The 14,091-nt window shown below is 36.7% G+C and overlaps 1 protein-coding gene across 8 annotated transcripts in view; it reads left to right on the top strand.

Annotated features, from left to right (window-relative positions):
- Positions 1-14,091, top strand: part of MARK3 (microtubule affinity regulating kinase 3) — a 60,272-nt gene that overhangs the window by 29,371 nt on the left and 16,810 nt on the right. For all 8 annotated transcript variants that reach the window (XM_085317384.1, XM_085317382.1, XM_085317379.1 and 5 more), the window contains 7 exons: positions 4,591-4,647; positions 5,521-5,757; positions 5,883-6,002; positions 7,500-7,599; positions 7,839-7,951; positions 8,748-8,901; positions 10,570-10,787. In XM_085317384.1, the coding sequence (XP_085173510.1) occupies positions 4,591-4,647; positions 5,521-5,757; positions 5,883-6,002; positions 7,500-7,599; positions 7,839-7,951; positions 8,748-8,901; positions 10,570-10,787 (999 nt within the window). The remainder of the gene's footprint in view (positions 1-4,590; positions 4,648-5,520; positions 5,758-5,882; positions 6,003-7,499; positions 7,600-7,838; positions 7,952-8,747; positions 8,902-10,569; positions 10,788-14,091) is intronic.

Raw genomic sequence — 14,091 nt, 5'->3', positions numbered from 1 at the left:
AAAGCAACAATTTGGGAACTAAGAAATTGTGTAACTGTTTTGTTCCTGGTGTCTCACATTTTAAGAGCCGTACTAAAACAATGTAGGCAATAAGCTCAAGAGCAGCAGTGAAACAAAAGAGAAAGATGGAAAGGTATTTAACCTGTGTTTGGGTCAGGTTTAGGTGTTTTGTCCAACTGTTCTCTTTTAAATCAAAACTTGCACAAACAGACCCATCACATTTTAGAGGAAGGCAACAAAAGCATGGTATGGAAACATCTACTCTCTGTAAATCTTGAATTTATCCTTTTTAGTCTTTTGCAATAAATAAATAAAAAAAAAAAAACCCATCAAATACTATCACACAATGGAAGAAGGCATCTGTAGACTTCCATCCCCAGATGATGTGATGATTGCTTGAGTAATCTACGTATTGATAGTAAGGAAAATTTGTCTTCCTATTTAATAAAAATCTTACACACTTTTAAAAACTGTTTCTCTCTTTCATATCCCTTAATGTAGAGAACTTTCTCTTGTYGTTCCTGCTTCTGTTCTGTACGTTAGATTAAATGTGACGAGTTCTAATGAGCTGTGGAACAGACACTTCCATGAAAATTGTTTTTTTTTTTTTTTTGAATTCCAGACTCTTACCTTGCATTTGTAATGTCACTTGAAGAATTTCAGAATAACATAATTTAGAGGATTTCCTGTTCTTATTCGTATGCGACTATTGAAAATTAGTACTGGTATTGTTCTCTGCTCTTTGTACTGTCTGTTAYAGGAATTTTGTGGAAATAGATCTCACAGTAATTCCATTGAAATCTCACTTGCTTAGCGATTGTCAGGTTTGGGTATTTTATTTAAAAGGGAGTCAAATATCTAGACAAAAACTTGCATAAGCAAGCCCATCATGTTTTACAAATACACTTAACACTTAATTTTATGGGCCAGCATGGATAATATAAAACATATATAACCTTTTTTTTAAAAAAAAAAAAAAGAAAGAAAGAAAAAAGAAAAGGTCAAGGAAAAGAATTTAAGAGTTATCTACTAAGCTGGATATTTTACCCATAAAGAGTTGCTTCCATGCTTGATTTGTGTATTTCAGTAGACTAAAGGCTATCTGTAAAGATATCTAGGTGGCATCGCATGAACCCACTGAAGCATATACRAATATGTATTTCTTTTTCTGAAAGTATAAGAGTTTCTTTTTATAAGGCTTTTTTCCCTTTCAGAAGCCTAGAGGAGGCAGCTATGCTTTATTGTACCTGAATAGCTGCTTTATTGTACCTGAATAGCAACTTCGACTGATTTTAGAGGATCTCAATCTCTCAGAGGATCTTGATACAAGGTTCATGAAACTTTCATGAGGATAAGTGCCTGGAAAAAAATAGAGAACCATACTGATGCCCCCAGTGAAAGAAACTGTAGCATGTGAGCTTAAGCTTTATTAGAGAAGAGAGCATACATGCAAGAGAGAGATCAGAATTTGGCAGATTTTTGGACACTGGGGCTGAGACTGTGGGACAGTGTTAAAGGAAATTGGACCTTACCTCATTTACAGGTCATAAGATTATTCATTTTACCTTACTGTAGTCCCAGAATAACTCCACAAAGCTTTTGGCCATTGTTGGAGCGAGAATGCTCTGTGTAGACCTTTTCTCTGATCCACTGCAGCTGCTCTTGTGCTAGATAGACTTATGACATAATAGGGATTTTTTTTTTTTAATTCACTAACTGGCTTAACAGATGGTGACCCTCTTTAAACTGGAGAAACAGTTGTGCCATGATATTGAGCTTAGTTCTTACAATAGGTTGTTTTATCTGTTATTTTCAGATCCTGTTTCTTTTGGTAGATGTGATTTCTGCAGCAAACACTTGTGTTTTATCTTAGGAGGCATTGATATTTTTCTCTCTCTAGTGGGTGGAGAGCAGAAATTGATAAGTCTCCYTCCTTGCTTTTTTTTTTTTTAAGTCCATTTTTTTTATGTATACTTAGGATTTTTATCAGGGAAAAAAAAATAAAAAGATAATGATCAAGTTATTCCAGTCATGCTTGACAAGGAACATAGGAAGGGATACAAACACTAAAAATATAGCTATATCTTCTGCAGTCTTCCATTTCAAGATTTTTTTGTGTAGTTGTATATGAGAAACTTAAATCCAAAATGTTCTGCATTCTTAATATCACCTAGTTCTTTCCCTGCTATAGCCTTCTGAGCAGTTCTGGTTTGATCTAACAATCCCTATTTGACAGAAAAATCTGGCCCCTGGATAAGAATTAATGCAAAATTAGGAAATCAAATCTCAGAGGGCAAGAGGGATTATTACAAAAAATAAAATTGACAATTAATATGTATTCCTTCCCTCTTTTCTTTTACCACAGTCAATTAGAACTGGCTTCCTTTAGTCTTCTGCTTCTTCTCTAAGAAGCTGGAGAARCAGTTTATATAGAGGGTTTCTAGTACTAGCAGATTTTAGGATCGATCTTGAAAATTAAAAAATTCATAACATATCATCCTGTTGYATATACCAATTAAGAAATGAAATACTCATAGCAGTGTGGAAGGAACCTTGAGAGGTCATTTATCTTCTTGTCACTTTTACTCATCAGATAGCCAACCCATTCTTCATAAAGATTTTATCTAACTTGTTCTTAAAAACTTAATATTATGCAGATTTTGAAATCCTGTCTCAATTTTTTGAAATCCTCCTAAGAGCTTTATTCCAATGCTAACCTATATTTTTTCTAGGAAAAGGAGCCACTTCTGTTTCATCTCTTRTTCTCCCACCTACCATGCATCAGCAATTTTGTCACTTCCAAGTAATTTGGGGGGTAAGGGGACTGTCAATGGAAAAAAATGATGGAAGGTGGAAGATAAGGGACTYAACCCAATGAAACATGCATTGCCCTATGTCTTCCTCAGTTCTGACTGTCATTCTTCAGTTATAAATCTTTCTTACACGTTTTATTGTTTCCCTTCCGTTTAGAGTTGATACCTCACTTCTGCAGTCTGTGCTATCCTGTTGCAATGCAGACTAGTTTAAAAGCATCTTCAAAGAAAACTACTAATTGATAATCCATAKACTTTGACTATCTGAGAGCAGAAGCAGTGTAGAAACAAATAGAATAGTGCTGTGTCTCATACTTTACTCAGGAATGCAGAGGTGTTCGGCATGCTGGCAGCCTTGGAAACACCTGGGAAAGTGARCTTGTGACTGGTGCTAAAGTAATGGAAGCAGGGAGGAATGGAAGGAAAACCAAAAGGATGGTACAACTGATGATATGGAAGGAGACTGACAGCATCAGCAGCTATAAAACAAACAGAACTCAGTCTGAAAGAGTGAAGAAGAGGAGGGAGCCAGTACTGAAAGGAATAAGTGAAGGCAGAGTAAAAATGTAGGCAATTGAAACAACTTTTCATAGAATATTCTAGCTTCTAAGGTAGGATTTTGCACATGTGCAGTACAATAATACAGGGGCACAACAATTGAAACATGGATTGCTTGAAAATGATGGGTAGGGGAGTTTCTTGACCTACCAAGAACCTTGCTTGAACCTATTCTAAATACTGAGAAAAACGCTGYTTTTCTCCTGTAGAGGAGGATCCTTATTCAGGATGGGCAGGCAGTCTGGTCACGAGTTACTTCGTGTAACAGTAACCATGCCTCATCTTTCTGTATTTGAAATCTTGTTAAATTGTGGGACRAAAGTTACAAATACATTTATTTAAGCCTATTTATTACAGTAAAATATTTTTATGTGCTATTTCGTGTATTTAAAGAAGTCATAGTATCCACTGCCTCCATTCTGACCATTTATGCATCACATTGAATTGTTACATATTCACAGTCTGTCAAATACAGTATGACTTCCACATGCACAGTTTGGTAGTTGTGCTTATAACTCTGTACTTGTAAAGCAGTATAGTAGGAGACCTGTGTAAAKAGCTTGTATATTTTCCTGCTATGCAAAGCAGGGAAAACTCTTAAATATTTGGAAATTATGTTGGAAGAAATTACTCTGTGTTTGAGAGGCAGACAGACTTTACTTTAAGCTTACTACATTTGTACACCATACAAAATACAAGAGTGTGAAGGTAAACAGTAGACCTCTGCCAGAAGCCCTGTTGTTTCTTACTGTGTAACTGAAGTTTTGAAAAACAAGCTGTTCCTTAGTTGTTTCTCCAGTAGTTGAGCAGTTTCTTACACTTTTCTTCCCATGCTGTGGCATGAAAAATCACCTTTGGATAGAGAYTGGAAAAGTTCAGGCTACAGGGAAGTCTGTTATAGCTGCATACAGTACTGGAATGGAAATACTTCAGTAACCTTTCTGAAAGTCATTGCTTCCCCTGGTCTATAATTAGTCACACAGGAAAAAACAAAATCCTCTTTCAAGTRTAGTAGAAACCAGATAGCTTAAATAACAAACACCTAAGTGGCTATGTATTTAGCAACTTTACCCAAGACACGCTGGTCACTGTAGGAGTTGGTTATATAGCTCTGAATGCATAAGTATGTGTCAATTCAAGTAATAAATTTGGAACTTACTGATTAAAAGTTTGTTTCTTTGAGATGTCACTTACATAATTGGGCTTGTTTTTTATCCAGATAGTATCTGCAGTGCAGTATTGCCATCAAAAGCATATTGTTCATAGAGATCTCAAGGTGAGTAAAAATATTTTGCTTAGGAAGAAGTGAGTATGTCAGTTTCTGTACCTCCAGGGTGTGGATTTTATTCTGCTGATATGTAGTGTGGGTTGGATTATTTATTTATTTATTTTTATTATTGTTTGTGTTATAGCAAGTTTTGAGGAGTGTTGAAAATACAGAAATAAAAGGAGAACTCTCAATGCAGATATTTAATGGCTGGTGGAAGATAGCCTCTCACCTTCTGGCCACATTCAGTTCTGACTCAGATCAGTGTCAACTGAGAACTTTAAATTAAAAAAAATAAATTGCAGTTTGGTAGTGATGTGACTAGTTTTAGTCTTGTGCAGAATTAATGAACTATCTATTGTCATGATGAAACTGAGGTGCAACAAGCCTGAAGCTTGATGTGGATTGGTATATCCCTTCTTTACAATGTGCCTTTTGTATTAATAACGTTACCACATAGCATGTGGTACATGTCCTAGCTTTGTAATTTTTTCAAAAAGAGAACAACCTGAAAAGAGTTCAAAGGTTCTACATATTAGCAAACTTCTACAGGGATACCCACTAAAAGTATGAATGCTGTGAGCGTTCTTTTTCGATCTTAATAGATGTAAGAATGTCAGTCACAGTAGTGCAGGATGCATCCTGCRCTAACAGATGCTAAAACACAGTTTTCAGTTAGCATAACAGCTGCTGTAATCTAAGCCATTGTACAGAGATTAAAATAGAGGATATATGRATGATAATCTAAAGTATAATTAAAGACCTTGAAAGGAAGGAGATGTTAATARTTTTAACTTTCTACCTTTTATGAATAAAAATGGTCAACAGTTCTTTTTTTTTTTTCCAAGCAAATATCTACAAAGCATTCTTTTTTTCTTCCAGGCTGAAAATCTATTGCTAGATGCAGATATGAACATTAAAATAGCAGACTTTGGTTTTAGCAATGAATTTACAGTTGGAAATAAACTGGACACCTTTTGTGGCAGCCCACCATATGCTGCTCCAGAGCTCTTTCAAGGAAAGAAATATGATGGACCTGAAGTAGATGTTTGGAGTTTAGGTGTTATTCTTTATACCCTTGTGAGTGGATCTCTTCCTTTTGATGGGCAGAACTTAAAGGTGAGATTGTGTAGAATACTCTGCCCTTCAGAGGGCATGTTTAGCCRATGGTTTAGTTGAACTGTCTGCTGCGTACAACTCTTGGTCTTTTGCATTTTGGTTTTTGTTTTTGTTTTTTTTAATAGGAACTTAGAGAGAGAGTACTAAGGGGAAAATACAGGATTCCTTTCTACATGTCCACAGACTGTGAAAACCTCCTCAAACGTTTCCTGGTGCTAAACCCAACAAAAAGAGGCACTCTAGAGGTAACAGAACAAATATGTGAGCTCAGTGAGCTAGACATTATATTTTGCAAACATTTTTGAAGTGATTAATGATTTCTTGTTATCATGCTGTTTAGAGTGTATTTTGAGGGGATTGARTAAAGGGTATGACTTAAGTTTTCTTTGCTGTGATGACAGGACRGTAGACTCCACAATTACTTCCAAAATGAATGTGAGATTTTCTTATTACACTGCCTACTTCATACAACTTTTTTCCTGACAGTTAGTGAGTGGATTCCTGCATTAAGGGATGATCCACCAGARCTTAAATGTGATCCAAAAAATTAGATTATGGTGTGGTTACCTTTTGCTTGCATTTTCTACTATTWTGGAGGAGATAAAATAATACATTTCTACCTGCCACTAACACTCTACTTATTAATGCTCCAACAACTTGCACTAAAAATGTATTGGCTGTACTAAGGAAAAATAGAGATTTGGTGATGATGTATAAGTATGTGCAGTCACTCCATAACCACTGAATATTGTTAGTAGTCTGATAGGAGTATGATGATTAGAAATCTGGCCACGCAGGCATGCTGTTATTACTTGCGGAAACTTAAACTCTTTCTAAGTGTACTTTGTTTTTCCACAGCAAGGTACWCAGTGTAATCAAAGAAAAGTTACCTAAATTTCTTTCTGGATCAGAAAGTATGATGAAGTAGCCCCCCCTCCCATGAGTACCRTTTCAAAATCAACTTCAAGTTGTACGAGACTGTGTCCCTGCTGGAAGAGATGATGCCATCTTTACCAAGCTGCATGCCCCAGGGCAACTTTAGCATCAGTTTATGACCATGCAGCTGAATGGGGAGTTAGTCAGGACCCTGACCTGACTGAAAATTTGTCATGCCACAAAGATTTGCTGTAGCCAACTTGTGATTTGTCAGGGCCACGCTTTTCAGGAATAGTGCAGTCATAGATCAACTGAAGCTCCTTATGAAACTCTGTCCTTAAATACTTCAGAAAGACTTGTGGAGTGTCTGCCATCAGTCAATATTAGAGAAAAGATGGAAACTCAATTTTTATTACTATTATGTATACAGTTTAATCCACTGTCTTTGTTGTTCCTTTTACATGCTTTGGTAGTATTTGCGTTATATGCACTTTCTTGATACTGACACCCTTCCATGACTCTTGTAGCTGAAGACAGGACTTTACAGGGAGGGTTCCATAGTCTAGTCAGGGCCTAATATTTCTGTACTAGACACGTCAGAGTTGTCATGTTGCTTTTGGTCTTTGTTAAGGGCTTTTACTTTTCATCTGTGTGCTAGAATTTCACGGATTAGGAAGTAATCTGCCTTGACATGTATAGTCTTCCTCACTGGAGCAAAACAAAATGAAGTTGGTGCTGGGGACTGTTCCAGAAAAGAAAAATGAAAAAAAGCATTAGTATTTGATAAATTAGGGAAGTTGTTCTTTCAGTAGTTTCTTTTCTTTACTAGTAAGTATTTCCTACCAACAAGAAGCCTTTCTTTACAGCAAATTATGAAGGACAGGTGGATCAATGCAGGGCATGAGGAGGATGAACTTAAACCTTTTGTTGAACCAGAACTTGACATCTCGGACCAGAAAAGAATAGGTAAACCAGTGTTTTTCAGAATATGATACTGTTTACATTATGCATGCTTTTTCCCCAATCTGTACTTGCTATGAATATTTATCATTTGAAAAGTGTAACTACTCTTTTAATGTAGGTGTTGCATTAGGCTTGATTTTTTGCTTCATTCTTTAGATGTTCGGTTCTTGCTTTTGAATTTAACACTCCAGCATAAACATCAGAATATTTCAGTTACTTACAGAGTGTGTGTTCATTTGTAGATATTATGGTAGGAATGGGATATTCTCAAGAAGAAATTCAAGAATCTCTTAGTAAAATGAAGTATGATGAAATCACAGCTACATACTTACTGCTAGGAAGGAAATCATCAGAGGTAAGTATGCAAATAAAATCAAATCAGCCAAATTAGAAACAAAAATTAATGCAGTAACCACAGATATTCAATACCTATCACATGTCCAGTACACCCAAAATCAGGTTATTTTTAATCAGCAGTGCCAACTGAACTGTCCACATGTTCAAAGGATGCTGTGTCTGTTCTTACCCTAGTCCAAGTCATCATCAGTAAGTAAGCAATTGTCTGTAGGTTCCCAGGAGTTACCCTGTTCGGCCAGCAGTTTTCTGTTAAGGATTTTGTGCACCATTGACTATCTCATCTAGTCTAGGAGCTTGAGGGTGAATATGCCAGCAGTAAATATTTTTAAGGAACTTAAGTGTAGAACCGATCAGCCTCTAAATGTTCACTTTTTCTCTATTACTTTTTCATGTGATGCTGACAGGGCTTGGCATCAGTAAGCTGCTCTTCGTTCCTCTACTGTGGAAATTGGTGTGGTGGCTTCTCGGAATGTATCCTCTCTTCCCATTAAAATCTTACAGAACTTAGAGGGGAAAATTGAAAGGAAAGAGATGGATTTTCTTTATCTGATCTTTCTTTAAGGAGCTGCAGATTCCTTTCGGCTTCCCATAAAACAACTGCACAAGAATCTAAAAAGTCATGCCTGATGTTGTGAGGCATTGATGCCTGGGCCTCTAAGCCTTGTTGTCACAAAACTTCCTACATACTAGAGTGATTTTTCCCTCTGCCTCCCAGTTACTGCTTCCTTAATATGATGGATGTTTAATTTGTTTTGTCTGAACTCCTTGTTTTAATATTCTCATTTGTATTGTAGTTGGATGCAAGTGATTCAAGCTCCAGCAGCAATCTTTCACTTGCCAAAGTTAGGCCAAGTAGTGATCTTAATAATAGCACTGGACAATCTCCTCATCACAAAGTTCAGAGAAGCATATCTTCTAGCCAGAAACAACGGCGGTACAGTGATCACGGTGAGCAATTCTTATTTTCAGTGTTGCAGCCCTGTGTTGCAGCCAGCTATGTTCTGTTTCTGTGCCTCAAGATGAGGAAGAGGATGATGGCAATGTAGTTCATGCATGTTGATTAAATAATTTACTGAAAAACTGACATTCTAAAATCAATTTTCCCAGGAAAAAAAAAATAATAAAAAAAAATAAAATACCTTTTAGAGGAATACTGAATACACCAGCTTAATTCACTTGGTCTGCCTCGTGTCTTGCACTTCCAACCGTTCTAGGAAATCTTGAAACCCCCTTTTTTTATGAAAAGCACAGCACTCCTCACTCATACTCCTGGTACATCTGTTAAACTTTTGTTTTCTTTTGACACTAGTAGGTCAGCTTGTGTCAAAAACTTGAAGAAATGTCAAGTTTTGCTAATGTTCCTTGTTTTCTGTTTCCTGACAGTATTGACATTTGATTGTCCTGCAAACATTAAATTTCTAAGGATCAGTGACTTGGACAAGCTTAGAACTATATTTGCTTAATGAGTGTGCAAGACAGTTGCTTAGAGCTTTCTAAATACCTCAAAATCTTCTTGCCTAGACCCTCCCTCACAAAAGGAGTCTTCATTAGGTCTGTTTGTAAATAACCATATTGCATTCATAGATTGCTTTCCTCTGGAAGTTTCCTAGGATGATGGATGTTGTGCTTCTGTGCTTCTCATATATGTAACTATTTTGATCTTTTTATTTAAATTAGTTACTGATATTATTACAATAGTAACTTTCCTCTTATGAAGACATTTAACTGCAACACATAGAAACAAATTCATAACATCCACACAAGTTTTTTATAGTGTCTGGGAACCTATTAATGCAAATGAAAGTACCATGGGCTGTGAAAACTGTTGTCTGACCTTCAGGTATGCCAGAACAGTTTTCTCTTCSTAGTTGTTCCTGGCGTACATGGAGAGGTTTGTGGCACAAACTGAAGCCATTTCCGGACTGTTCTAACTGAGAACACTATCTGCAGGCCATTAGTGCTGCTAGCAGTCCGGCACTGCATCTCAAGTGCCCATTTTTAAAAAAGATTGGCTTGAACAGTTTGTGCCAACTTTATGCTTATGAAGGATTCCCTGATCTGAAAGTCAGTTCCTTGYTAGCTGTTCTTAAAATGACTCTTCAAGTTTTGCATGCTAGGCCAAACCAGTGCAAGTATTCAAACAGCAAAGGATTCTATTCAGTTTGTATTTTCATTAAAATCGAGCAATCTCATGTAACAAATTCAAGTAATTGTCTTCACTGCTATGGTCCTTCTTGCCTTAGCAAGGTAAACAGAAGAATTATTTATCTTTAGATCAAGATACAAACAGAAGCCTGAAGAGAATTGWCTTTGCTTTGTTTTTTACCTCCCTCCCTTTAAAAAGGGGCAAACATGAAGAAGCAAACATTTGGGAAGTTTTTGCTTTTCACAGAATCTTTGCTGACCTCTGAAATATGCATATTTTACTAGCTCTAGATCATCTGTCTCTATCATGCTAACTCATATTTTGCTAGATTGTCTTTTGCAGCTCTAATCTCCAGTGTTCACTACTTTGACTCTCATATGTGTGAATACATTTCCATTATAGGCAAAAGTAGTAATAGGACTTCTGGGAAGAAAAATCTTTTTTTTCTGTTTTTTCATTTGTTTTTTAAGCTGGACCATCTATCCCCTCAGTAGTGGCATATCCCAAAAGAAGCCAGACTAGTACTACAGACAGTGACCTCAAAGAAGAAGGAATTCAGTCAAGAAAATCTAGCAGTAGTGCTGTTGCAGGAAGAGGAATTGCACCAGCTAGCCCAATGCTTGGAAATGCCAGCAATCCAAATAAGGCTGATATTCCTGAACGTAAGAAAAGTTCAGCTGTTCCTAGTGTAAGTAAAAATACTTTTTTTTATTAAAACCATGAAACATTTTGGGGAGGAGGAGCATGCTAATGCTGTGGATTACCAGTGATTAGAGTTTTACTTTTTTACTTACCTGCTCTTCATGAATGAAAGGAAATCTCATACTGTTACCATTTTCTCCTGTTTTCAGTCAACTACTTGATTGTTGTAACTCATGATGTAGTTAATAGGTATTAGTAGGTACTATAACAACAGTAGTAGCTGTTAGCAATCAGACGTCTTTTGGGTATAAAAGTGTATTAAAAAGCAAAGAATGAAACTCAACTCAAAGGCCACCTCCTGAAAATTAGTATATATTATGTTATCTTTGATACGCCAATAGCTCTTCTGAGGCTTTTTGTACCACAGAATGAAATCCCTATATGCAACTATAAGACAGGGTAATCCATATGTTTAAGAAACCTCATCTATGTTCTGTACATTGTTTAACACAGTTGTAAAAGTCAAACAGGCTATTCCAAATCGTTGTTACGTACATTATGATTATCAAACAGATCTACTTCTAAGAACTGTTCAGTGGTGTACTTCARCCTGTGCCTAAAAGCACAGTACCTGGCTTTTGTTGTTGTGGGCTTTCCCACACACAGACCAAAAACAAAAAACAGACAAAAAAAAATGCCTTTGAAATCTGTAACCAGTAGATTTACAGGGATAAGCAGTAGGCAATGTACTGAAAGAAAAATTCTTTGTTAGGTCTGGTTCTAACGTGTATACTCTGCAGTCTCTCCCTCTGAGGCAAAATTGGAAATCTGTTTTCATTTTAACTCTTGAGTTTTGTAATTTTGACTTCTAAAACATTGAGATTTTTGACTGAAAGATTTCCCTCTCTTAAGAAGAAATAATTCACAGTCTTTTGTTCAACTTGCAGTGGAGGTGTCAGTGGGGGGGGGGGGGGGGGACTTAGCTGGAGGATTTCAGCCCAAGAGGTTCCTTAAAAAGACAGATCTTTTATCAGCTATTATTCCTAGATGTGAACAACAGCTCGTGATTTTTTTTTTCTTTTTTAGAGGACCCTTTTCTGATTGCCTGTTCCCTTGCCCTTTCCTTTCTTGTTTTTTGAACAATTCTGAACTGTTTGTGTTTTCTTATACAGCAGTTCCTARCTATCAAGTCCCAAAATAGAAGGATAGTCAAATCATTTTTTTCCTATACTGGATTTCACTCAATACTATCTAATGCCTTTCTCAAGAACTTTGCATCATAGTTACGATGTATTTTGCATTTAGTATCTTTTGCATTTTGATGGGCTGTGCTGTATCAGTCCCTTATCTCTTCTGATTCAGGGTGCAATTCTGATCTTTTACAAGCAGTGGTACAAGATGGTCAAAATGTAATCAGAAACAAGCTTGTGATGTTGCTCGATTAGTGAGTGTTTAGTGAGTGTTTAAAATAGCCTTTGTAATTGTGCAGTCTGACACAAACAACTATAGACTTTTCCTGCTACAAATTAGACTTTAGCTTGCTGGCAACTAGGGCTAAGAGGGGAGCTCTGACTTCTGACAGAATTCTTGGACTTGATTAGAGAGTCCTGTTTCTTATAGTACTGGCGTGCATCTAGAATAAAAAAGGATGCTGGAGTTACTGTATTGTCCTGAAGTTCAAAAATTTTTGAGGTGGAAAGATTTTTGTGTTCTCATTGAGCACTTAAGTCCCAAAATCAACAATACCATGAGAAAATCACTGAAGAGACAGAAAAATACTGTGCTTAAAAATAATTGCTACTTTGATAGATACAGYGAAAGTAGTAATTCTGGTCTTCATTTGAGATTTGTTTCCTTTTGAATTTTTAGGACATTCAGTCAATTCAATTGTGTACTRCTCGTGTAATAAAGCTTACTAGTATGGGCTTAAGGATAAGAGTTGTGCTTGTAGGGCAGTTAGCTAAGTCTGATATTGGAATTAGGGCCTGTCAGTTACTCTTCTAAAGTTAGTAGAGCTTTTAAAATCTTGCAAGCTAAATAGTTCTGCAAGCTGAACAAATGTACATCAAAAAGCTTCAGGTTCATTAGGCAAATACAAAATTAATACTGAAAACCTGCTACAGAGGATGCATCATTAGCAGTAACTAATAACTCCTTGTTTACTACTCATGGCTTGRGATTTTTCTTTGTGTTTGTAATAAGGCTACACCAGGGCTGTTAGTTACAACTTTCAGAAAACAGAARGAAGGGAATAGATAATATTTGGAAAATCATTTAGGACCAAAAGGCATACTACCACTCTAAATTAAATGTATTTCATTATTATGAAACAGAAGCTGACTCTTTTGAAAGCTGTTCATCAGTGCCTGCCTTGATGGCATCTTCTAGTGCAAAAGCAGTGTGTGTAAACAGTGGGCACAAGATTTGCTCTTGGAGCAGAGGAGGGCTCTATATGACAAAGCCTTTGTACTGGGATTGGACATTATACATACGCTCAAAAGTCTCAACCTGTGCCGGTGCAGTGTCAACACTTTCTGAAAAGAAAGAAGGCAGCTGTGATGCCGCAAGGATAAACTACCGGTGCAGCTCGCTTGTCTTGTCATCCCATCAGGGTATTACTGTCCTGTGTGATGCTGTTAACAGCAGTTCTAGGCTTCTTGTGCTGTGCATCACTGCAAGTTAGTCCTTTTCAAAGACTAATAGTGTGTGGATTGAGTGAACAAAAACACTTTAGCTGGAAAGCCTCGTAGATCAAGCCTTGAAAGGGTACACTGAAAGTGTAAAGGCCCTGATACCATGGGATCTCAAGAGTGTTATTGCTAAAGCTGCAGTGTGAAAGCTTGAAATGCTTAGATCACCTCTTGCAACCTCTGAACTCTGAGCCAAACARAAAAAAATGTATGCTGATCCTTCTGCCTTTGAATTCTTGAAAAAAAAGAAAGATCTGGGAAAGTGCATGCTTAGAGTTCTTTGATTTCAGATATGAATAACAAAAGTAAAGATGTCCGCTCATGAACCTAAAAATGCTTTGTCTATAAAGTTTGATCCAGAATGGGGAATAGTTTCCATCTTACTTTCCAGGTATGCAACAGTACAGCACATTTCAATGCTGTGTAATGTAGAATGTCGTCTTAACAAAAAAAACTGTGTTCTAACAGGGTAGGTGAAGAGAAGGAACCCATCTATTATTGTCCATGTTTCCCACAAAAAACTGTTGTCCGACAGTCTAAGTGCTTAACTCGGTAATAATCTTCCTCTTCACTATTCAGGAACACAGAACAAAAAGATATGCAAATAGGACTATGCAATAGTAAATGCACCGTTGCTTTGCGAGGGCTCCACATGCGCAG

Source organism: Rhea americana, unplaced genomic scaffold (genome assembly GCF_003343005.1).
Source record: "Rhea americana isolate MKP2758 unplaced genomic scaffold, rheAme1 scaffold_5, whole genome shotgun sequence".
NCBI lineage: Eukaryota > Metazoa > Chordata > Aves > Rheiformes > Rheidae > Rhea > Rhea americana.
This window is presented reverse-complemented; position numbering and strand designations above follow the sequence as displayed.